At 42.2% G+C, this 25934-nt stretch overlaps 1 protein-coding gene across 2 annotated transcripts in view; it reads right to left on the bottom strand.

The window, feature by feature from the left end:
• Window positions 1–25934, bottom strand: part of PCNX2 (pecanex 2) — a 454272-nt gene that overhangs the window by 302021 nt on the left and 126317 nt on the right. For both annotated transcript variants that reach the window (XM_072141166.1, XM_072141167.1), the window contains exon 8: window positions 22350–22473. In XM_072141166.1, the coding sequence (XP_071997267.1) occupies window positions 22350–22473 (124 nt within the window). The remainder of the gene's footprint in view (window positions 1–22349; window positions 22474–25934) is intronic.

Here is a 25934-nt window from a genome sequence, read left to right as displayed (position 1 = left end):
AGTCAGACCTATCCGAGCGGCCAGGTGTTGGTCTATAAAAACATCAGTGTGTTGAGGTGCTGTGTATCCAGTCTCGAATCATTCTCATATTAGCTGCCAAATTATACACCGGTCGGCAATAGCGGGCGGGAGTTTGTGGCCAGCGATAGCTGCTGGGACTGGGGCCCATTATAAAATAAAAAAACAATGTACTCACCTTTCTGACACTCCCACGAAGCTCCGCTGATTCCGTATGTCCGACCAGCAGTGACATCTCTGTGCGCCGCCGTGAGCCACCGGCAAGTACGGAGAGGTCACTGCCGGCCGGACTTACTACATCAGCGGAGCTTCGGGGGAGCGTTCGTAAGGTGAGTTCATCGTTTATTATTTTAATATGCTGGGCAGGGGGCTGCTGGCTGTATGCTGAGAGGGGGGCGGGCAGGCTGGCTGTCTGTATACTTGGGGTGAGACTGGCTATATACTCGAGGGGCAGGCTGGCTGGCTGGCTGGCTGGCTATGTACTGGGGGGGCAGGCTGTATACTCAGGGGGGCAGGCTGGCTGGCTGTATACTCAGGGGGCAGGCTGGCTGTATACTCGGGGTGCTGGCTGGCTGTGTACTGGGGGGCAGGTTGGTTGCCTGTATACTGGGGGGCAGGCTGGTTGCATACAAGGGGGCAGGCTGGTTGGCTGTATACTGGGTGGTAGGCTAGTTGGCTGCATACGGGGAGGGGGGCAGGCTGGTTGGCTGTATACCGGGGGGGTGGGCAGGCTGGCTGCATACGGGGTGGGCAGGCTGGCTGTATACTGGGGAGGGGCTGCCTATATACTGGGGGGACTGGCTGGCTATATACTGGGGGGACTGGCTGTGTACAAGGATAATGGCTGGCTATAAGCAGAGGGGGTCTGGCTGTATACTGGGGGACTAGCTGGTTATATAGTGGGGAGGGGCTGGCTGGCTATATACTGGGGTTCTGGCTGTTTATATACCGGGGCAGGCTGGCTAGCTATATACTGGGGAGGGACTGGCTGGTTATAGACAGGGGGAGCTGGCTATATACTGGGGGCAGGCTGGCTGGCTATATACTGCGGAGGGGCTGGCTGGCTATAAACTGGGGAGGGGCTGGCTAGCTATATACTGGGGGTACTGGCTGGCTATATACTGGGAAGGGGCTGCCTGGCTATATACTGGGAAGGGGCTGTCTGGCTATATACTGGGAAGGGGCTGTCTGTATACTGGGGAACTGGCTGGTTGGCTGTAAACTGGGGGGGCAATGTTTATATGTGCAGTGTTTATATATGTGGGTTATGCATATGTATGGTATCTGCGCTTATGTCTGTGCAAAGCATTTATGGCATATGTGTATTCTAAAGAAGAACATGCGGTATGGGGCCAGCAGTGAGGGTTTAGGTATATGGGGGACCCCGTTACTAAGTTCGCACCGGGCCCACAGGGGTCTTGTTAGGCCACTGGCGATGTCTCCCCAAATGAAGTACAGATAGTTAATTAGATTTATGTCTTTCGGTGTCAGAGTTATGGGTAGGAAGTTCCACCATTTTAAGTAGATTTCCCTTACCTATACAAGAAAGGGAAGGGTGTTGACATTTGGATAGTGGCTGCTTTAAATTCTGTACATATAGAGTTATATTTGTGTTCTACAACTTGGCTGGTTGTTTGGAGACCTGTACACCCAAGTATGTAAGGGAAGAGGTTTGCCACTTGCGAGGAAAATTCAGCATCCAAAGGGGTCTTGCCGGACATCATAATAAAAGCGCTTTCGTTTATTCACCCAGACCCGGATTTTCATTGTCCCTATATGTAAGCCCCTACAACTAGAGGTGGTGTGTAGGTGGTAGAGCAAGGGGGTCTAATGATAAGTTAAAAAGGAGGGGAGAGATCTCGCAACTCTGTCTTGTCCTCCTAAAAATCTGTTTCGCCCATTGACTGTGACCGCAGTGTGGGGTCAACAGGTTCAGGAAAGGCTGGCCAAAATTCCTACGACTCAGTGCTGCTTGCAAGAAATACCTGGTGACCCGGTGACTCCCCGCCTATGTACGTGACACCACACATTTGATACAACAAATTGAAGAAATAAACCTGCCGGAAAATGTATTGTTGGTCACTTTGGATGTCGAATCGTTGTATACGATCATTGGCCATCAGGTGGGTCTCGAGGCTGTGGAATTCTTCTTGAATAAACAGACATCTCTTGATCGTCGACATGATTCTTTCATCCTAGATCTGTTGTCTCTCATTCTACATCAAAACTTCTTTACCTTTGATAGGTCTTATTTTAAACAAGTGTCTGGGACGGCCATGGGTGCACGGTGCGCTCCCTCATATGCCAACCTCTTCCTTGGCTGGTGGGAGGAGCGCACCGTGTACCAGTTGGCTGACTTTGATGCCAATGTCGCGGGATGGTTTAGATACATCGATGATGTGTTGATGATTTGGAAGGGAACACATGACCAATGTCTTACATTTATCCAGAATCTCAACACCAACCCGTGGAAGATCCTACTGTCTGCCTCCATCTCAGACACCTCGGTGGAATTTTTGGATCTTAAAATTAATAAGGAAGGTACTCACCTCACTACTTCTCTTCATAGGAAAGAAACTGCCACCAATAGTCTATTATCCTTCACCAGCTTTCACCCAAAACATCTAAGACAGAGCATCCCAATGGGTCAATTCCTGCGAATCAGGAGAAATTGTAGTGACATCACAGACTTCCGTAATCATGCACAGGACCTCACTGGACGCTTCAAAGCACGCGGATACCCGAAAAAGGTAATTTCGAAAGCCTTCATCAGGGCACGAGACAGCGATCGCCAGACTTTACTACAATCCAAAATACGAGATAGTGAGTCCAAGCCATGTTTAACTACCACGTACAATAATCAATGGTCCGATGTCTATCACATCCTCAATAATAACTGGGATATCCTCTTAAGTGACACCAGACTTCATGCACATATCCCCAACAAACCTCGGCTCATTGCCAAACGAGCCCCCAACCTTAAAGACGCACTTACATCCAGCCACTTTTCAAGACCTACAACTCCTCTTGGGAGAGGCTTGCGATTAAAGGGGTCTTTCCCCTGTGGTGATTGCTCTATCTGTCCCCGGATATTGGCCACAGACATCTATACACACCCTAACAATCAATCCAAATTCAAACTATATGACTATGTAAATTGTAAATCTAAGGATGTGATATATGTTTTGAAATGCTCTTGTCCAATGATTTATGTGGGACAGACGGGACAAGAGCTGAGAAGAAGAATACAACAACACCTATCGTCAATTACGACGGCGGCAAGTGACCTGGCTAAGGGGAAGACTTTGTCTACGGTAGCGGCACACTTCTTACAGGTACATCGAGGTAACAATCACAGTCTAAAAGTTTGCGGGGTAGAGAGGGTACATCGGAACCCGAGGGGAGGCAGCTATAGTAAAGATCTTCTAAGATTGGAATCCAAGTGGATTTACAAACTTGATTCCTTGGCTCCGCTAGGTCTAAATGCAGATTTACTCTACACTGGTTTCTATAAGGATTAATTTCTCTCTTTGATTTAATGCCATAATTCTTTTTTCAACTTCACTCTCTCTTTTTTGTATTCACTGATTCGGTCCTCTTCACTTCAGTTTCTGTTTGCCATTATGGACCCCTACTTGACTGGTTCTTAGGTTTGTGACCCACGTGTATATATATCTTTCCCGTGGGCCACATGGTAGGACCGTGTCCCTATATCACTTCTGGTGGCTCCTCTTCGTTTTGTTTATTTGTGGGTTTTTTCTTGGGCTACATGTATATATTTTGTTTTTTCTTTTGTTCTAACACTTTTTGTCTATTCCCACTTATACTAGGTATCGCACTGCACTTACCTCTTTGCACTGGGTAATATCATGTGATTCATCCAACTTCCAGCTATTTCCTTTGGCATTAAGCGAAGAATAAGGGAGAAGAAAATATCAAGACACCTCTGAAGAAATAACCCACCTGGCTCCGTACTCATGGACTTACATCTACATAATTAAGACACATCCGGACTCATCTCCAATCCTGTACAACCGTTGATGGTTGATCCAAAAGGCCTTATTAACCCAACTACTGTCAGGTTCCTCTCGGTCCCTCCTGTTCATTGTATATACCTTTACTAACTATACTTTACCTCTATATCCTTACTTTCCCTATACTCTTAACTTTTAAACATTATATGTTATGTTTACCCTAACAACAATGTTGCCCACCTGCCCCTGACATCGGACACGGGACCTCACCTTCGTTGCGGTTCACTACAATCACTTTACCACTGCGATTTTGCACTTCTTTGTAATACACCTATACCATAGTTTCCCCCCCCCCCCCTTTCTTCAAACCCCATCATGCACTTTGGCACTTTACATTAATCACCTGTATATATGGTTCTCAAAGGACTTACCTCACTCCTATTGCATTCTTTGCACTGTATTTATCTATTTTAAACCAAAAAATCTTTCTCACCTTTTTTCAATTAATGTTTTACAAATGAATGCACCATTATTGGGTTTGTATCAAATGCATATTTAATTTTTTTTTTTTTTTTTTGCGTGCGCGATAATGTGGAATGAATGCTGATACTTTAAAGTACGTGACAAGACTGTCACGCCATCTGCGCATGCGCTTTAATTCATATCATCATTTTTCGGGCAAACGTCACATCCGGTTCCGGATGTGCACGTGATCCTCACACTTCCGGTGTATGACACGCATGACACATCATTGAACCGCGTCACGTGTCTGGTCCGTGCCGGATGTCCGGGGGCAGGTAGGGCTATATAACTTCATTCCCTACACACTCTGGCACCCCTGAGGAAGCCTGGTTCGCAGGCGAAACGCGTGGGGACTCTTCCAGCCCCCGGTGCCTAGCCTCTACACTTAGGTAATTATGGTTTAAACTTACTACATAGCTATTTACACCACACTTGTGGATCTACTATTTATTCCCTTTTTAATTGTTTATAGCTATTTAATTATATATACCATGTTCTAGCTACATTAGGCACGGGATTTTCTGGTCTGTTTTGGCACAGTTTAGTGCCCCCCCTTCTTTTAAATGTTTTTAAATGTATGTGTTCTTATTCCTTAAATAAAATCAATTATGATATACTATGGCATCCCTGCTTTCTTGTATGATTCGACACACGTTTTTTGGATGCCAGCAATCCATTACCCTTAGACCCTACTACATACATGTATTAAATACCTGGTGACCGTGTCAAAGGCCTTTCCCAAGCAACATTGAGACCTGGCCTTCACTCTCTAGACCCGGGACATTAGCTGCAATGACACGTCTTTAACTGCATGGCACCTTCTTGTGAATCCAGCCTGAGTGGGATATAACACGCGAGGGGAGACGGACTGAAGGCGGGATGCCAGGATGGCCATCATTTGTAATCATTGTTGAGAAAGATTATGGGGCAATATGATTTAAGGGAATTAGAGTCTTTGTTGGGCTTCAATAAAAGTATAGTCCTAGCGTCTGTAAACCAGTCTGCCATTATACCATCCTGGTAAGTCACATTAAACAATTCAGTGAGTAGCGGAATTATTTCCGCGACTAGAATTTTATAGTATGCTGCTGACAGACCGTCCAGCCCTGGCGTCTTTCCTGATCGTGAGACCGGGATGGCAACCCTGACCTCCTTCAGTAAAGGCAGCCCCAAAGCCTCGCTCTGTTCCTTTGTCATCCCTGGCAGCGTTAGAGAATCAAGAAATAACTCAGTTCGGTCCTCAAAGTAAGTATGTAAGTTGCTATTTTGTCGGGGCTTGTGATCAGGCGTCCTGATAGGAAGTCTGGCAAGTGGAAGATGGGCTTAGTAGTTCTCCAGGGTCAGTGATACCAAGAGTCCCCCACCCCCACCTAGTATTTATTCTGTGTACGTCCAACACCCCAAAGCGTCTGTCCTTGTACATATGTGTCTAGCAGTCTTTTTGCATCCGTGTACATCTGTTTAGATTGTGGTGTTGCAATGGCTGCACAGTGCTATTGTGCCTGCCCTATATTTACCATGTATATCCTGCCTTGTTCATTTCAATAAGCTGTTTGAATGATAAAAAAAAATTATACTTTTGAGACCTGCTCAGCTTTCAAGTGACTTGGAGAGGCCTAAACCATTGTAAGCCCAAATAAATTACCCTATTATAGAAACTACACCCCTCAACTATGTAAAACAACTTTTATGAAGTTTGTTTACCCTATAAGTCTTTCACAGGAGTTAAAACAAAATGGAGGTGCAATTTTGAAATTGTTAGTTTTTCACTAAATGAATGTATTTTTCAAAAATGTACATATCCACAATATGGATGACATACTAAAATGCACTACACAAGTATACAAATACCAAATAATTGGTGTTAAACTGCTGTATGAGCCCTTGCCATGGCATTGAAAGGAAAGAGTGCCATTCAGAGCAGATGTGCATTGTCACTTTTTAAAGGCTATGCAATATTTTTGGGGGGCAATTTGGACATATGAGAGCTTATTTTTGCGAGATGACATGTAGTTTACAAATACTTAAAGGAAACCTACCATGAGGAATCGATCATAAGAAGTAGATCTGATGGTAGATTCCTCCTGTATGTCTCTGCCCAATCTGTAATTTAATGCTACTGGGGCGTGTACTAGCCTGGTCAGGTACTGGGAGCTAAGCCTACTCCAAACCACAGTAGACCCTGCAGTTACATATTTACTTAGGTTAGATTCCAGGATTATTAAATTGCAGATTAGGGTAGAGGCAGGAAGGAGGAATCTACTTACCGTATATACTCGAGTATAAGCCGAGACCACTAATTTTACCATCAAAAACTGGGAAAACCTATTGACTCTAGTATGACGCTGCTGACATCATACTAGGCGCCGCCTGGGCAAGAAACATGGCGGCGCCCAGCACGAAGATTAGAGAAGACAGAAGACGGCCGCGGGAGCCAGAAGAGGACCCGCGCGGACATCGGGGGAGCAGCGCTGCACGTCGGGGCCACCGGAGGGTGAGTATATAAGTTTATTATTTTTTAAATATTTTTTATGACTCGTTTTGACTGTATGACTCGTGTATAAGCCGAGGGGCCATTTTTCAGCACATTTTTTGTGCTGAAAAACTCGGCTTATACACGACTATATACGGTAATCACTTTTCAGAACATTTTTGTGAAGGGATTTGATGAAAATGTTTTTTGCTTTTTCGTTAACCATGTTCAACAAGCGAGTCCAATTATTTTTTATTTTACTGTGCAGGTTGTTTCAGATGTGGCAATACCAAATATATTTGGGTTTTTGTACTTTTTTGATGTGTATATTTAATGGTGGTGTCCAGGGAACTTTCTTTTTTTTAATGTTTCAATACTTATCCCCCCCCCCCCCCCTCAAGCGCATGTTGGCTTGAAGAAGCGTTTACAGTAAGTTACAGTTGAGTTCTACCCGGAGGCAGGCTTGATGTGCAAGGCCATCAGGCAGCCCAAGGCAATGAGGCTGCCGTAGGAGTATAGGTTCCCCCCCTACTATAGTCATAGAAGGGGTTAACACCCGTGATTAAAGGTATTTCTGATCATGTGTGCTAGAATCGGGTGGCATCTGTAGTATACAGCTAACACCAGCAGCTCTGGCACTGGGTCTACTCGATACCAGAAGCTTGACGTAATAATACTGCACTTGTCGGCAAGTCACCTCGGCCTGTACAGCAATAACATGATGCATTTAATTATTTTTCTACAGTCATGGCCATAAGTTTTGAGAATGATACAAATGTAAATTTTTACAAAGTCTACTGCATCAGGTTTTATAATGGCAATTTGCATATACTCCAGAATGTTATAAAGAGTGATCAGCTTAACAGCAATTAATTGCAAAAGTCAATATTTGCCTATAAAATGAACTTTTTCCCCCAAAATACATTTCAACTTCATTGCAGGCCTGCCTTAAAAGGAGCAGCTAACATCATTTCAGTGGTTGCTCCATTAACACAGGTGTGGGTGTTGATGAGGACAGGGCTGGAGATCAATCTGTCATGATTAACCCCTTCCCGACATTTGACGTAATAGTACTGCATCGCGGGAGGTGCGTTCCCGCAAAATGCAGTACTATTACGTCAAGCTTCTGGCGCCGGCTCCTGAACGGAGCCGGCGCCAGAAGCTGCGGGTGTCGGCTATATGTTATAGCTGACACCCGCCTCTAACACCCGCAATCGGAGATTTCTCCGATCGCGGGTGTTAACCCCTAACACGCCGCAGTCGTGCTGACCGCGGTGTGTTAGAGGCATTTAAAGTTATCTAAAGCTGAATCGGACCCCCCCGCGGCGCTTACCGGGGGGGTCCGCTCCTCCGATCGCAGCCCCGGGACTGCCGGTGTCCGGGGCTGCGAGATCTTCATCCCGGTGCCGGGTCCCTGCCTTCTGACAGGACCCGGCTGTAAGACACTGGGCATGCGCAGCATGCTCAGTGTTTTACATTACACAGTGCAATACATCTGTATTGCACTGTGTAACCTGTAAAAAAGCTTGAACAAGTGATCAGAAGATCACTTGTTCAAGCTTAGATGTCATTAACTGTAAAAAAAGGAAAAATAAATAAATAAAGTTTTTTACAATAAAAATAAATAATAAAAGAAAGTGAAAGTCCCCCCAAACACCACATTTCCCTTTACACAAGTAATAAAGTATAAAAAACACTAAATCACGAAAACCCCCCACTTATTTGGTATCGCCACGTCCATAACAATCTGTACAATAAATCCTAATCATAATTGGACCCGCTCGGTGAACGTGGTAAAAAAAAAAAAAAAAAAAAACTTGCCAAAAATTAAAACTTTTTATCAAATTGCTTTACAAAAAATGTTCTAAAAAGTGATCCGAAAAAGTTACAAGCACCAAAATGATACCAATAAAAAGAGCAACTTGTCACGCAAAAAATAAGCTTACAACCAGCTCCGTAAACCAAAAAATACTATAATTATGCCACTATAAAAATGGCAATACTAAAACAAATGCAATTTTTTCTATTCTAGTTTTCCTTCAATAAAATTGGACAAATAAAAATAAAACTATATAAATGAGGTATCACCGTAATCGTAGTGATCCGTAGAATAAAGATAATATATTATTGTTATGCTACAGTGAACACCCCCCCAAAAAAAAAATGCTAAAAATCCAAAACAAGAATTGATGATTTTATTTTCCTCCACACGTAAAAAGTTAATAAAATTTCTTCAATAAGCTAAAAACCCACTAAAATTAAGGTTTTTTTTACAGTGCATCTCGTCTCGCAAAAAATAAGCCCTTATTTGTCTAAATTGCTTAAAAAATAAATAAAGATTGTATAGCCTATTCCCAACGAGCGTTGTTATAGAGCGGTGCGGCGGGTAGTGACATTCCAACACCGGTCAGGGTAAGACGGCGGCTGTTCACTGATCGGGGTAAGACGGCGGCTGTTCCTCACAGCCATCCATCCTGCCCCATGGACCAGAAGGGTTACGTCCCCCCCACACACACCCAGTTTATTATCGCTGCTACTGGCTCATCAATTCAGACGAGCCAATAGCAGCGAATTTACATATGACGTCAGTTATACCGGTCACCATGTCTGTAGACACGGTGATCGGGGCAGAGTGGCGGCTGTTCCTGACAGCCACCAATTTTGCCTTGTGGTCCAGAGGGGTTTTGTTGGCCCCCTCTGTCCATGTTTGCCGCTGTTTGCTGGTCGATTTGGTCCAGCCAAAAGCAGCAATATTCGTCACACTGGGCATTGCTAGGGTGAATAAGAGCAACACTTGGTGATAATTTCCCTACTAAAACGAAGATATGGTACAAAAGTGCTGGCTGTGCACATTGTTCAGATGATGCTGTACAACTCTTACGAGCTGTTCCAATGTGCATGTCCTGCCGTATCATTTCACCATTTTCAAGAGGAAGATATTAGGAAACTAATATTGGTACAAGAAGGACGGGGCCCCAGTACCTCTGGTTTAGATGTTCCTGTGTTTTGCCAGGACAGCATTTTCCCGGTGAATTCTGCTGCTTCTAATGGTAGGACTCAATAAAGAGTCTGTTCCAAAAAAAAAGTTAGGATGGACACTACATACTACTAAGATACCTGCGACAACTCCAGGGTGAAAAAAGTTTAGTTGGTCCCCTGGTATATTCTACCTCCTTATACACTAGACATTCACAATTCACGCCCAACCTATTGTAAATTAATTTCGGTAAATTGAATAATTGTAACAACTGTTATGTCCCGTTGCTCCCTATACCCCTCCATTATTTCATAAGGGGCGCCACATAATGGGCACTGAACTTTCCAGAAATAATTAAAATTTCCATCTTGGACTCCATTGCACATCATATTTGGAAACCACCTATATGTTCAAAATGCTCATTTCACCACGTGTATTACACTACACCACATATTACACCTTGCTATATTCCCCAAGGGGTGTACATTCAACAATTAGGGTCACTTTTCGGGTTTTCCTCTGTTTTGGTACCACTACGGCTCTCCAAATGTATCCTGACACATGTGAAGGATTTCTGTCAAATTTGGCCTCTAAAAGACAAACATCCCTCTTTTCCTCTACTGTGAGCCCATAAAGCATTTTATATGCACATGTGGGGTACTTCTACACTCGGGAGAAATAGTTTTACACCTTTTTTGGGGTTATTTAATATATTATCCCTTGTGGCTTACATAAATTAGGGGTAAAGTGACATTTATAGGAAAATTTTCACCTTTTTAATGATTCGGGCCTAATTGGATCATTCACCTGTAGGGGCAAATACATATATTATACATTGCAAAATTCTCTAAGGGGTGTGCATTCAAAGATTAGGGTCACTTTTCGGATTCTTATCTGTTTTATACCACTAGGGTTCTCCAAATGCATGTCAAACATTTCTGTCAAATTTGGCTTCTAAAAGGCAAACATTCCCCTTTCCTTTTACTGTGCGCCCATACAACATTTTATATACACATGTGGGGTACTTCTACACTCGAGAGAAATAGGTTTACACATTTTGAGGGGTTATTACATTTTTTTATCCCTTGTGGCTATATAAAATTAGTAAAAATGAGTAAAATGACCTTTATAAGAAAATGTTCACCTTTTATCTATTTAAGTCCTAATTAAATCAAACAACTTAACGGACAAATACACATATTACACCTTGCTAAATTCTCGGGTGTGCTTTCCAAAATGGTGATACTTGTTGGGGTTCCGTTCTGTTTTGGTACCACTACGGCTCTCTAAATGCATCCTGACATATGTAAAGGATGTCTGTCAAATTTGGCTTCTAAAAGGCCAACGCCCCTCTTTCCCTTCTGAGCTTCACTGCGTACCCATACAACATTTTATTTGCATGTGTGGGGCAATTTTATACTCGGGAGAAATGCTAGTACACATTTTTTGAGGTTGTTTCATCTTTAATGCCTTATGGGATACAAAAATTAGCCGTAAAAGTGACTTTTTTGGGAAAATGTTCACCTTTTTCCTTTTAGGGACCTAATTGAAGCAAACACCTGTAGGGGAAAATACACATATTACACCTTGCTGAATTCTCCAAAGGGTGCACTTTCCAAAATGGTGACACTTGTTGGGGTTCCCCTTTGTTTTGGTACCACTAGGGCTCTCCAAATGCATCCTGACACATGTAAAGGATGATTGTCAAATCTGGCTTCTAAAAGGCCAAAGCCCCTCTTTCCCTTCTGAGCCCTACTGTGCACCCATACAACACTTTATATGCAAAAGTGGTGCAGTTCTGTGCTTAGGAGAAATAGTTTTACACATTTATGGGGTTGTTTCATCTTTTATCCCTTGTGGCTTACAAAAATTTTGGGTAAAAGTGACTTTTTTGAGAAAATTTTCACCTTTTTTCCCTTTTGGGGCCTAATTGAATCAAACACCTGTTGGGGAAAATACACAAATTACATGTTGCTAAACTCTCCAAGGGGTGTACTTTCCAAAATGATGTCTCATGTTGGGGCTTTCCTCTGTTTTGGTACCACTATGGCTCTCCAAATGCATCCTGACACATGAAAACTTTTTCAGCCATATTTGCCCTGCAAAAACGAAACAACGCTCTTTCCATTCCAAGTGCCCCCCTGTGCCCGTACAGCAGGGTACAGTGACTAAATGGGTATTGGCATACTCAAGAGGAATTGCCCTCAGCATTGTAAAATGCATTTTCCTTTTTAACCCATTGTGAAGGTGCAAATTTTAGTGTTCAATGAATCTATAGTAAGATAAAATTACATTTCTCTAATTTCACTTTCATTTATCTTTCACGCTCATAAGGGGTTAAGTAAGAATCACACCACTGGACACTTTAAAAGGATGCTGGTGCTTGGCATCATTGTTTCTCTTCTGTTAACCATGGTTATCTCTAAAGAAACACATGCAGTCATCATTAAACTGCACAAAACTGGCCTAACAGGGAAGAGTATCGCAGCTAGAAAGATTGCACCTCAGTCAACAATCTATCGCATCATCAAGGAATTCAATAATTGGAGAGAGGTTCCATTGTTGCCAAAAAGGCTCCAGGGCGCCCAAGAAGGACCAGCTAGTGCCAGGACCGTCTCTTAACTCCTCTCTGCTAGCTCGCTGACTTTAGACGTCAGGGTGCAGTTTTCTGCTGCTCCCGTGCTACTCGCGGGAGCAGGACCCGGTCTCCAGGTTTCAGAGACACCCGGAGACTCTAGGGAGGAGGGAGATGTGGTTCATTACCGCTTCTCCCTTCTCCGATCCTCCCTGCATCGCGCTGAATGCAATACAGACTGGACAATGACAGCGATCTGTGATGATTTTTTTGGCAGATCTTACCAGCCCAACGCTCTCCAATATCGCCATTTTGTGATTGGTGGTATTTGAGAGTGTTGTGCTAGTGATCTGTCCCTTTACTGTACCCCAAAACACACGATTACCCCCCCCCCCATTGTACGTTTTCCCTATCCCCCACAACCACTCAAGTGCAATCTGTTAGGAGTAGTAGCATGGAGGAGTAGTAGTAGTAGCGTGGAGGAGTAGTAGTAGTAGCATGAAGGAGCAGGCGTAGCGTGAAGGAGCAGGCGTGGCATGAAAGAGCGGGCGTAGCGTGGAGGAGCGGGCGTAGCGTGGAGAAGCGGGCGTAGCGTGGAGGAGCGGGCGTTGCTTGAAGGAGTGGAGGTTGTGTGTAATTGGGCAAAATACTTTTGACACTACAATGACAAAGTAAGAGAAATTGCAAAGCAAATTTTATTTTACACCATTCAATTTGAGACAGAATCTTATGGGTTAAAATGCTCATACAACCCTAAATGAATTCTTTGAGGGGTGCCCTTTCCTAAAATGCTGTCACAACTAGGGGGTTTCTATTGTACTGGTACCTCAGGGGCACCCCAACACCAGTCTAGTGAAAAGGGTGCTCCAAAAGCTACATTTTGCTTGTTACTTCTCAGACCTGCTGTGTCCCCAGCCTGCAGACTATTTCTACACATGGGGCATTGCCATACCCGTAGTAACCCACAGAATGTTTTTTGGGGTGTTTATCTGCAGTGGCATGAGTTGGGCTCAACAAATTTCTTCCTACTTTGGCACATTTGAGAAAACAATGCAATTTTTACATTTCCCCCATCATTTTGTATTACATTTATCCCAGCACCTCAGGGGTTAAAATGTTCATATAACCCTAGATAAATTCTTTGAGGGGTGCCATTTCCTAAAATGGGGTCACTACATGGGGGGGTTTCTATTGTACTGGTACCTCAGGGGCACCCCAACACCAATCTAGTAACAAGGGTGCTCCAAAAGCAAAATTTAACCCCAAATAAATTCTCTGAGGGATCTAATTTCCAAAATGGTATAATTTCTTGGGGGTTTCTATTGCATTGGTACATCACGGACCCTGCTAACATGACATGGCACTCCAAATCCAAACGTGTGAAAACAGAGCTGCAAAAGCAAAATTTCGCTCCTTCTATTCTCAGCCCTGCTGTGTGCCCAGCCTGTCAATTTTTGGCTATGTGTGTTATTGCCGTACTCGGGACGACCCACAGAATGATTTTTGGCGTGTTTGTCTAAAGTGGCATGGGTGGGACACAATATATTAGGCACTAAAATGAAATTTTTAAGATAAAAACGCATTTTTTACTCTGCACTGTTTACTTTGAATTAGGTTTTGGCCAGCATGTTGGGGGTTAAAATGCTCAACCCAACCCCAGATAAATTCTTTGAGGGGTCTAGTTTCCAAATGGTGACATCTTTGGGAGTTTTCTATTGTACGGTTATTCAGGGGCTCTTCAAGTACACTGTGGCACCACAAAACATTTGCAGCCAAATTGGCCTTCCAAAAACCCAATGGTACATACTCTGTTCTGGACATCGCTGTGCGACTAAAGAGCAGTTGACATCCACATATCTGGTATTGCTTTACTCGGAAGAAGCAGGGCAAAAATTTTAGGATGTATGTTAACCTCAAATTCCTTCTGAATGTGTCAATTTTAGGGCTAAATGAGAATAATCTTATTCAAAAATTTAAATTTCAAAATTTCCAATCCATCTTTGTTTGCTTCCAGAGAAAGATTTAAAGGGTTAACAGACTTCTCAAATGCTGAATTGAATAGTTTGAGATGTTGGGTTCATAAAATGGTATTACTTGTGGGGGTATATAGCACATATGCCTTTGTAGGGCACTTCCAAACTGAATTGGGCACTGAAAATTTAGCATTTTTCAAATCTCTTGAAAATCTGAGAAGGTGCTACTAAAACTTGAAACCTTTTCAGATCCGTAAAAAAAATGGAAATGTAAAACAAATTATGAAAATAAAAAGAAGACCAATGGCAAAAGGTTTCTACAAAAAAAAATGGGGTTTGACTTTTTGTCTAAAGAGTAGAACATTTGAAACTTTGAAAATTGCAATTTTTTAAAATTTTTTCCTAAATTACTGAATTTTTACCCCCAAAAAAAGAAATTGATCACCAAAATGATAATACTAAGATAAACGACAATGTCTCACGAGAAAACATTCTCAAAATCACAAGGATATCTTAAAATGTTGAAAAGTTATTACCACAAGAAGAGACACTGGTCAAATTAAAAAAAAAAAAGGTCTGAGCATTAACTTAAAAAACAGGCTACGTCATTAAGGAGTTAAAAGTGTTTCAGCTTTGGGATTGGGCTACCAGCAGTGCAGAGCTTGGTCAGGAATAGCAGCAGGCAGGTGTGAGTGCATCTGCATGCACTGTGAAGTGGAGACTCTTGGAGCACGGCCTGGTGTCAAGGAGGGCAGCAAAGAAGCCACTTCTCTCTATAAGAAACATCAGGGACAGACTGATGTTCTGCAAAAGGTACTGGTAGTGGACTGCTGAGGACTGTGGTAAAGTCATTTTCTCTGATGAATCCCCTTTCCGATTGTTTGGAACATCTGGAAAACAGCTTGTTCGGAGAAGACAAGGTGAGCGATACCACCAGTCTTGTCTCATGCCAACTGTAAAGCATCCTGCAACCATCATGTTTGGGGTTGCTTCTCAGCCAAGGGAATCGGCTCTCACAGTCTTGCCTAAAAACACATCCATGAATAAAGAATGGTACCAGAATGTCCTCCAAGAGCAACTTCTCCCAACCATCCAAGAGCAGTTTGGTGATCAACAATGCCTTTTCCAGCATGATGGAGCACCATGACATAAAGCAAAGGTGATAACTAAATGGCTCAGGGAACAAAACATAGATATTTTGGGTCCATGGCCTGGAAGCTCCCCAGATCTTAATCTCATTGAGACAGATGGACAAACAAAAACCAACAAATTGTGAAAAAAATGCAAGCACTGATTGTGCAAGAATGGACGGCTATCAGCTAGGTTTCGTCCAGAAGTTGATTGAGAGCTGCCAGGGAGAATTGCAGAGGTCCTAATGAACACTGCAAAAATTGACTTGCTGCATTAACTCATTCTAACTGTCAATAAAAGCTTTTGTTACTCATAATATGATTGCACTTGTATTTCTGTATGTGATAAAAACATCTGACAAACACACTTAAAATAGAGGGGAACAGACAGGGGCGTCGCTAGGTCAAAAGATCCGGGCCCGTGCCACGGATGTTTTGTCCTGTGCCCCGGATGTCTGTGGATCATTACGACACTTCTGCTGTCACCAGCTTTCTACATTCTCAACTTTATCTGTGCATTCTGGACACAGACAGAGGTGAGTAGTCAGGGCCAGCATTAGGGACTAGGCTGATAACAGTTTTTCGTATAGGAGTTGTATCGCACACCTTCGGTTTTGTTGTTCAGGTGCTCTGGATAGGGTCCCAATCCCATTCAAACATCATAGTACGGAATCCAGTCACACTGATTATGAATTTGAATTTTTTATTTTGTACACAGTTAAATTTAAGTGACGTTTCGGTCAATCACTGACCTTCTTCAGACACAGTATGCAAGTTTAGTAAGAGTTCAGAAGCTGCTATGCAGGCTGGGCGCTTAGGGGAAGAGCGGGAGTCCGCTTGTGTGGTAGAAGCGCTCTACCACACAAGCGGACTCCCGCTCTTCCCCTAAGCGCCCAGCCTGCATAGCAGCTTCTGAACTCTTACTAAACTTGCATACTGTGTCTGAAGAAGGTCAGTGATTGACCGAAACGTCACTTAAATTTAACTGTGTGCAAAATAAAAAATTCAAATTCATAATCAGTGTGACTGGATTCCGTACTATGTAGGCTGATAACAGTGTCAGGGAGTGCATTTGTGCATCTTAGCAGCATGTGAGAGCCAGCGGCAGCTTACTGCTTCCAGCGAAAGACGCTTTCACTTAGCATCTCTGTGTAGCCTCTATACTGCACTGTTCTGCTATTAACTCCAGCTCCTTCTATAACTGTATACCTCCATCCCCCACCAGTGCTCCCTGTGCTATCTAGCCCCCACAGCATAAGCTAATCACTAGTCGGCACTTGCTGTGATTCATTATCAGATAGTCGGGACAGAGAGACTGGGGAAGATACATACAGCGTGTGTACTTCTATTGTTCTGATGCCTCAGATAATCACAACAGACATTGAAGTTAGTCTGCATTCACATTCATACATGCATTCGCTTGTATACAATGGCGCACTGGAGAGTAGAAGGGGTGAGCAGCTCTCCATAGGAAATGGCGCAGCCCAGCCATACACACAGGGAGAGATAAAGGATGTTCTATCTTTTTGCCACAGTGCGGCGTGTGGCACAGTACCACTGCCGGGACGAATATCCAGTCGGAAAAACTGTGAATGTAACCTTTCCTTAAGGAAAAGGTTTGTACAGGATTTTGCATTTTTGTCCTTTACTACATATTTTTTTAGATTCTCCTGTATACATAACTCTATTAATGGCTTGTTATATTATACTCTACTGAAATCATTTAAATTCTATGTTGTACTGGGAACTGGAAAAACGATACAGAAAAAAGGTTTGTTTTCGTTGTACGATCCAGATGACACCATTTATCGCAAAGTGCCAACACAGAAATTTAATTTGTGATTTATACTCCCTTCTCTGTCACAGTTTTCATTGATACCAGCCCCTGAGGAAACCAATAAAGCAGGAAATAGTCCCAGGTAGCACTGTCACTTTAAAATAGCTCTGTGCACAGCAAGTCCTGGGCTGTCTGGGATTGCAGGAAGATACCTGGAGTCCTCTCTTGTGATGGCCTGAGTGCCCACAGAAAGGGCTTTGAGTGCCACCTCTGGCACCAGTGCCATAGGTTAGCCATCACTGACCTATGACATTCACATTTTCATGGGTGGGAAAATGGTGAAGAAGGGATAATTATTTTTTATATTTTGATAGATTTTGATAGGTTTTTTAAAACACAGCAATACATGTTCATGATTTTATTTTTATTTGCGTTATAGGGAAAAAGGATTTTTTAAAAACTTTTTCTTTTAACTTTTATTTCAGACACCGTAGGTTGCTTGGATTTAATTTCGCTTCAGTAGTCAGTTCTTAAAATATAAAAATTAAAATAAAGAGTTGCCTCTCTCTGACATCAGCACCGTACCCCACTAGAGAGTGCAGGAAACTGGGTGACATCACTGCATCGCATCTCCTGCTTCCTGCACCTCAGTACAGTGGGCAGGTGCAGGAGACGTGGTATAATCATATAAAAGCACCTCCTCCTTTACTGAAAAGAGGTATGTGACTGGCATGGGGCCATAACTTGTGTGGGGTTGTTACCTGGTTGGTGACATGATTAGTGTGGGGCATTACTAGGATGGGAGCATTACTGGCCTTATAGCATAATTATTGTGGGGGTATTACTGGCATGGTGGCATTGTGGCATAATTAGTGTGGGTCATTACAGGTTTTGAAGCATTAATAGGTGGGTGTCACCCTGATTAGTGAGGGTCATGTTGAAGGGATATTCAAGCGGCATTTGGAATTCTGTAGCTGTATATGATAAGTACTGTTGTTATTAGCACAAGCACATGTGAATTGGGGCCCGTGCCCCGAATCTTTTATGACCCTAGCAACGCCCTTGGCAACAGATCATGTGAAAATATAATATTTGTGTCATTCTCAAAACTTATGGCCAGGACTGTATTATACTGAAGGGAAAAAGTTGTAAATAATGAAAAAGGCAAAATTGCTTACTTTGAAATTGATGGTATTTGTATAATTTATTTGCTAGCTCAGCTTAGCACAAATGACAGCATCCCATAATTTTGGAGTCCTTTTTTCCTGTTGTTGATTTTTTTGGTACTACACTACCCTTTATACATGTTGTAGGACCTCAAAACATTAGAAACATCCTCAAAGTAACTATTTTAAGTTGTTAGCAAGATGGTATAAAACACCGGAGGCCTTGCACCTTTGGGGCATTAATTCCTCAGGTATCTGCTGCTGCTGTAACGGGGCAAGGGGGTCATTCAAGCATATCTGGTGGTCCCCTGATCTCGGCAATCCGGTCCATGATACAGACGAATATGAAGGCCATCTGCTCCCCAAACTTGACCATTGATGTGGCACTTATATGTTTTGGTGTGTCACCAGGTGGTCTGCGGTTATCAACATCAAAATTGGTTACACACTTGATAGCGAAAGCGAAGACGCTTATGCCACTATTCTGGATGCCAAATGTCACACCTCCGCTAGCTATGTGGATTGAAAAAGCTATGCAGATCTATAGAATGGAAAAGCTTTCCAGCTGGTTCTCCTACTTCTGCCATTTTCACGGATGCCCTGTGCGTGCTTCCTACATATTGTTTGGGCTTGGTACAAGATTGTAAAAGAGATTGCACTGGTTTCGGACGCCATCTTGACTACTGTCTGCCATCTTAGATACAACAGACATGTTCGCTGACCACTGTCCAGTTAAATTCAGTTCAAACTTCATTTTATGTAATCTGTTTGCTTGCCTGTTAGCTAATTCCCTTTGACATTTAATGAGAAGCCAGTCTGTCCTTCATCTTTAGTTCAATATTATGATTCTGGAGTCCGCTTATCTGCTTCTTCTCTGGAAATTAGTATAAACAATATCTGTGTACAAGTACCCTGAGAACTGAGCACAATTAATTAACTTTTTGTAGAATGTGCTGATGACCAATAGCAGTATTCTATTCACGCCTCTTTGATGACTCTTCTGTCTGTGATATTATGCATTGGAGATATTAAACGGGAGAAGATCTTTACATACACTAAGAGACTGACATGTGTCTTGGTTTTTATGTTCAAGTTCTTGGTACCTGGACAATCATGAAAGGGTTAATTAGGACTCACCTTACAAAAGTCAAAAGGGCTGTTGGGGCCCTGCATAAAAATTCCTATCAAAGATGTAAAATGGAAATTGTGCTATCATAGTGCTATCAGACAGTAGTCCAAATGTCATCAGAGTTGTTTTTATATTCCTATAAGGTTACTTGCAACACATGCATGAAAAACTGAATGCATGTCATCCATTTTGTTTCACGCGCCCTTGAATTGAAAAAAAAGGTATTTGAGGTATTTGCACATGCTATCAGAATGGCTCCCCGAGTTTCTCCAGTGGTAACCCCACAGATATTCCACAAGCATCAGAAAAGAGCAGCTTTCTGATGTGTAAAATGCTGTGATTTTGCAGTGCCACAATAGAATAAATTGCATGGCACTTATCTGCTGCAGATAAAAAGTCAGCAGTAGTAATTTGTTTTTGCTGAGGATTTTTTTCTGCAATGTCTGTATATAATGTCTGTCACTAAGGTGCTGCTCTATATGATGCAGATTTGATCTGCACATAATATGCAACAGGGGTTAAATAGGTTGTTTAAGATGCGTAAATCACCATTACATGCTTTCACTTTCATGAAATAATATTACCGCTGTATGTTCCATAAATTTACCTGGAAAGCGAAATATTGTGAGTATAGTAAATAAAGCTACCTTCAGGTGATATATGTTTTTGTATATGTCTGGTGTACTTGTGAACAATCACGTGTCTGAAAAAAACATCAAAATCAATCAAGACCCAAATAAAGACATAAAAATATATATACTATAACTACTACTTTATACTACCATTGCAAACGGTACTGCCTAGAACAGTGATGGCGAACCTTTTAGAGACCAAGTGCCCAAACTACAACCACAACTCACTTATTTATTTCAAAGTGCCAACATGGAAATGTAAGCAGTAACTTGTTGCTCTTTGTTACTGATTCTGATGACACCAATAAAGTAGAATAAAGTGGAGAAATGTGGTGTATCATTTGTGGCTTACTGTGTCATTGGGTTCCCTGAACAGGAACAATTGTAGAACCTGGAGCAAAAGCTCCAATGGTAATCCAGCACCATTTTTCCACACCTTCTTCTCCTCCAGTAGTTCCAGGCAGCCCAATATGTGTCACTTTTAAAGAGGACCTGTCACCTATAAAAAAGGCAGTTCACTGATGGTAGACAAGTACTAGTAGTTGCTAATTTTCTCAGGACCTCTTTTATTATAACTCTATGTTTCATGATTGAGACAATTTAAAATTTAAACATTTTGCTAATCGGTCCGCAGCCCCTCAGAGGACCCTGTGTTATCATTTATTCACTCCCTCATTATGATACAAGTCCCAACTTCTTCAGCCTGTCCGCAGTGCATAAAGCAGCTGACATGCTTGACCAGCCAGGACTTGTATGGCAATGGGAAAGTGAATAAATTAACAGATGAGGCAGTCCTGTGACATAGCCGTAGCAGCCCAGACTGATTAGCATAATTTTTTATAACTCTACGTTGACGCAATTGCGGCATATAGAGTTATAATAAAGAATGTCCTAATGTACTTAATATGACATGTCTACCATCAGTAAACTAATGGTAGATGTCCATTGACTTAGCAATGACCAGGGCATGTCCTGGGCTTCCTCTGCAGGAAGAGGTCTTAAAGGGAAGCTATCACCAGGTTCTAACCCACTTAACTACTAGCCCCCTCAGGAAGGAGATGAAATGTCCATTCTAGAATTCTTTCATGTGAAATCTCCCTGTTTACTTACTAAAAAATATCCCCCAAAGACATTCAAAAATGACGCTTCTCATCTGATTTTCACTTGAGATGGATCAAGTTTAGTAGTTGCAGGTGCAATGTCAGTTCAGAAGCCCCCTATGTTCTGTTCTATAGAACAAAGAAATATGCTTTTGTGTCATATTAAAGATAAGCATCCCTTTATTCAGATAACATCAGGCTTATGGCTTTGTGATCAACAGATAAACACTCCGCACACTGGCATTTCAATATAATGATTTTTCTTTATCATCAGTAATGCAAAAATGGCAAATATTTTCAACAAGCATAATCACCCATGTGAAGTTTTTTCAATAGTCCAGTCTGAATTCAGGGGATGCGGGCTGAGATCACCATGCCCTACTCCATTGAGCAGGACGGCATCAAGCACATCATGTGACGTTTCATGGCGTGGTCCCTTCTTTAGACATGACATGCTTGATGCAATCTGAAATGACCCTCCCCTTTTTAATCACTTAACTCGACTCTCATGTGAAAATGAGGCAAGAATAGTCATATTTGCCTGACTTTTATAGGTAAAAGGGTGAGAGTTTACATCAAAGATGGAGTTTTAGAAAAGACATTTCTTAACCTACCTGAGGGGGATGGTAGTTTATTCAGGTAAAATCTGGTGACAGGTTCTCTTTAACTCCTGTCTGGCGCATTCTATGCTAAGACGACAAGCCACTTCTGGCACCCATGCCATAGATTCGCCACCACTGGCCTAGAATAAGGAATTTTTAGATAAGAAATTCTCACATTGTGGCTTGGTAAGTTCCTCTAACAGAACTGGTGGAAGAACTAACAATAAATAAATAGTTAAAGTATTGTAAAAAAAAAACTTACTACTGCAAAAAGTAGATGATATGTAATAGAAGTACTTACACGCATGGTGCCACACTTGCTTCTATTTGCAGTGATTACCGAAACTTGTGACTCTTCTTCTTGATCGGAGGATAACAGCTCATGATTTCTGGATGTTCCTGCTTCTATATTCAACTCATTGTCACTGTAAAGAGTACAGATTAGGTTTACTGTGAAACACATAATTCTTCTTATCAGGGGTGACCTCATTACAATGTACAAATGTCTGAAGGAACAGTACAGACATCTTTTTTTTGTATAGCAAGGCCTGTGGTGAAGACAAGGGGGCATACTCTATGCTTAGAGGTCAGTCAGTTCTACTATCCCCATAGGCCGGAATTCTTACTATAAGAGCAGTAAGACTATGGACCGGCCTGTTTCTTCCACCAGGCAGGCGATGATCCTGGGTGTCAGCCAGTGGAGGAAACAGGGAGAGGGGTGCTTACAGCATCTGCACACTGCCACCCCAAGTAAAAAAAAAAATAAAGTAAGTATTAAGTACTCACCTGATGGGACGGGGGATCGAATGTATTCATTCATTATGGGGGTACTATAAACATGGAAATTAGAGGGCTCTGCACATATTTAAAATTATTTGGGATACTGAATATATGTGTATAGGGACCTGAAAATGGTCCTTGTCCTGTGTTTCTGTTCAAAGCTCATTTCAAGTACTGTAGTTATGCATTAAACCTAATACTGGTGCTGTATTTATGTACTTAGCTTTGTTCTGGTGAAGAATATATGTATATCGCTATAATTTATGGAGAATAAACGGATAGCATCCAGGAAGGGTGCGTTGCTCTCCTATTTGGAAAGTTTGTAAAGGAATCGGCGCTGGCTTGCTCAAAAAGTTTCTTTTATTTAAGCCAATTATGGCAATAAAATATAAAAGAATTAAAACAATAAAAGGAATGACGCGTTTCGCGCTCGATGAATCTGATGAAGCGCTCAGCACGAGCGCGAAACGCGTCATTCCTTTTATTGTTTTAATTCTTTTATATTTTATTGCCATAATTGGCTTAAATAAAAGAAACTTTTTGAGCAAGCCAGCGCCGATTCCTTTACAAACTTTCCAAATAGGAGAGCAACGCACCCTTCCTGGATGCTATCCGTTTATTCTTAAAGTTACTGCACATGGACCATTGGGGAGCCAGCGGAACGAGGCAGCGGCATTGAGTCTCATACCAAGCATCAATAGGAGTTGTGCCCTACCTGCACAACTCCAAAAGGTGAGTGTATCACTACATCACAATAAATCCTAATATAACGAGGGTAACACACTATAGGAGCGCTCTTTTGTCTCTCCTTGTCTCCCCTACATCTCTACTTTATTTTTAATAATAATTTATGACAGGCACAATATTATAATTTTAACCCCTTCACGCTCTGCGACGGATATATCCGCTGCAGAGTTATGAAGGGTGTATGAAGAGGGCTCACGGGCTGAGCCCTCTTCATACAGAGATGGGCTTTGCTGCATATTGCAGCAAAAACCCATCGCTATCACCCGCGGTCGGTTCTTGCACCGATTGCGGGTGTTAACCTCTTCTTTGCTACCGGCATAGTCGCCGGCGGCATTGAAAGCATGGCGGCGCGTGTTACCTCCGATCGTCGCTGGGGGGTGGCAATCAGTTGCCATGACAGCCTCAGGTCTGACAAATCGTTTCTGCAGATTCGTTACAATGAGCCAGTGGCTCCTTGTAATGAATCATATGCAAAAACTCCATATACTGAAATACAGTAGCATTCCAATATATGGTAGGAACGATCGGACCATCTAGGGTTAAAGTACCCTAGATGGTCTAATAAATTGTGAAAAAAAAGTTTAAAAATGTAAAAAATGTATAAATTATTAAAAATTCAAATCACCCCCCCTTCACTAGAACTGATCTGAAATATAATAAACAGTAAAAATCACAAACACATTAGGTATCGCCGCATCCCAAAATGCCCGATCGATCAAAATATAAAAACGGTTATAACCGACAGTGACCTCCGAAACCGGAAATGGCGCCCAATGTCCGAAATGCAACTTTTACACCTTTTTACATGACTTCCGTACACCAAAGTATGAAAAAGTTATTAGCATCATAAGATGGCAACAATTTTTTTTTCCTTTTTCGTACACATTCGTTTAATTTTTGAAAATGTATTAAAACGCAATAAAACCTGTATAAATTTGGTATCACACGATCATACTGAACCAAAGAATAGAGTAGAGGTGTTATTTGGAGCGCAGAGTGAAATTCGGAAAAACTGAGCCCACAAGAACGTGACGCACATGCGTTTTTTAAAAAACGTTTTCCACATTTGGAATTTTTCCCTGCTTTCCTGTACACGGCATGTTATAATAAATAACATCACGGGAAAGTAAAATTTCTTCCGCACAAAATAAGCCCTCACACAGCTCTGTACACGGAAAATTGAAAAAGCTATGGATTTTTGAAGGTGGAAAACGAGAAATTAGCGGAAAAAACCCTGCGTCCTTAAGTGCATGTTAATTAAAAGGGGATGCTGTATATGTTAGAATTAATGTGAGAGGAGTACGTTTTAAACTAACTTAGGGAAATAGTGGTACATACACTATAATCCATACATAAATGCATGTCTCTAATATTTTTGGTGGGCGAGGGCTGTTTATGATAAAATTGGGGCACATTGTATATATTTTAAAGACCTTTAATGTACAACAAATGACCTAGAAGCTGTCCTGACTTTGGAACTCTCTACCACAATTTGCTGCATCAGGTGATACTTTGTACATCTTGGAGAATGGGCCTGGATGCCATTCGTGAGAACAAAAATATCATGTCATGGGAACAAAACATTTTGTTCATTTGATGTTATCCCAGGGAGAGAGCCATATTGGGGTCTGGAAACAATTTCTCCCTAATTTTTTCCGCTTGACGTCTTTTAAGTTTTTAAGTTTTTTTTTTGCTTTTCTCTAGATCAACTTCCTATCACTTCATGGACCTGTTTTTTGTTTTTTTTTTTACTAAGCCTTATCTACCATCTATACATACTGCAATCTAACAGCACTAATAGACAGGAAACATTGGGGCTCATTTACTAAGGGTCCGTGGAGCGCATTTTTCATCGGTTTTTCCGACAATTTTGTTTTGCGTCGAATTGCCCCGGTATTTTGGCACACGTGATCGGATTTTGGCGCACGCGATCGGATCTTGCTGCATAGGCGCCGGCTTGCATGCAACAGAAATCGGGGGGCGTGGCCGTCGGACATCCCGACGGATTCGGACAACGCGCAAGATTTAACATTTAAAATTGTGTCGCAAGACATGCACTTACAAGCACCGGGAAGAAGAAGGTGAACTCCAGCAGACCTCGGCGGGGAAGCGACGGACGCAGGAACCCGTGATTTATGAATCACGCCGGACTTCATCCTCATTGGACTGTCCAAATCGGAGATTGTGACAGGACTAGGTATGTTAATTTGCCCCATTGTGAAACAAAATAAGGCTCGGCCTTCTTACCTCTCCAGTTAGTAACAAAGGACAAGAGAAATAGAAGCAAAAAATAAATTCCAAAAATTCCAAAAAAACAGGCAACAAACAGTTAAAAAGCTGTCTTTGTTTAGAGGCTGGG

The sequence above is a fragment of the Engystomops pustulosus genome, chromosome 3 (assembly GCF_040894005.1).
Source record: "Engystomops pustulosus chromosome 3, aEngPut4.maternal, whole genome shotgun sequence".
Taxonomy (NCBI): domain Eukaryota; kingdom Metazoa; phylum Chordata; class Amphibia; order Anura; family Leptodactylidae; genus Engystomops; species Engystomops pustulosus.
This window is presented reverse-complemented; position numbering and strand designations above follow the sequence as displayed.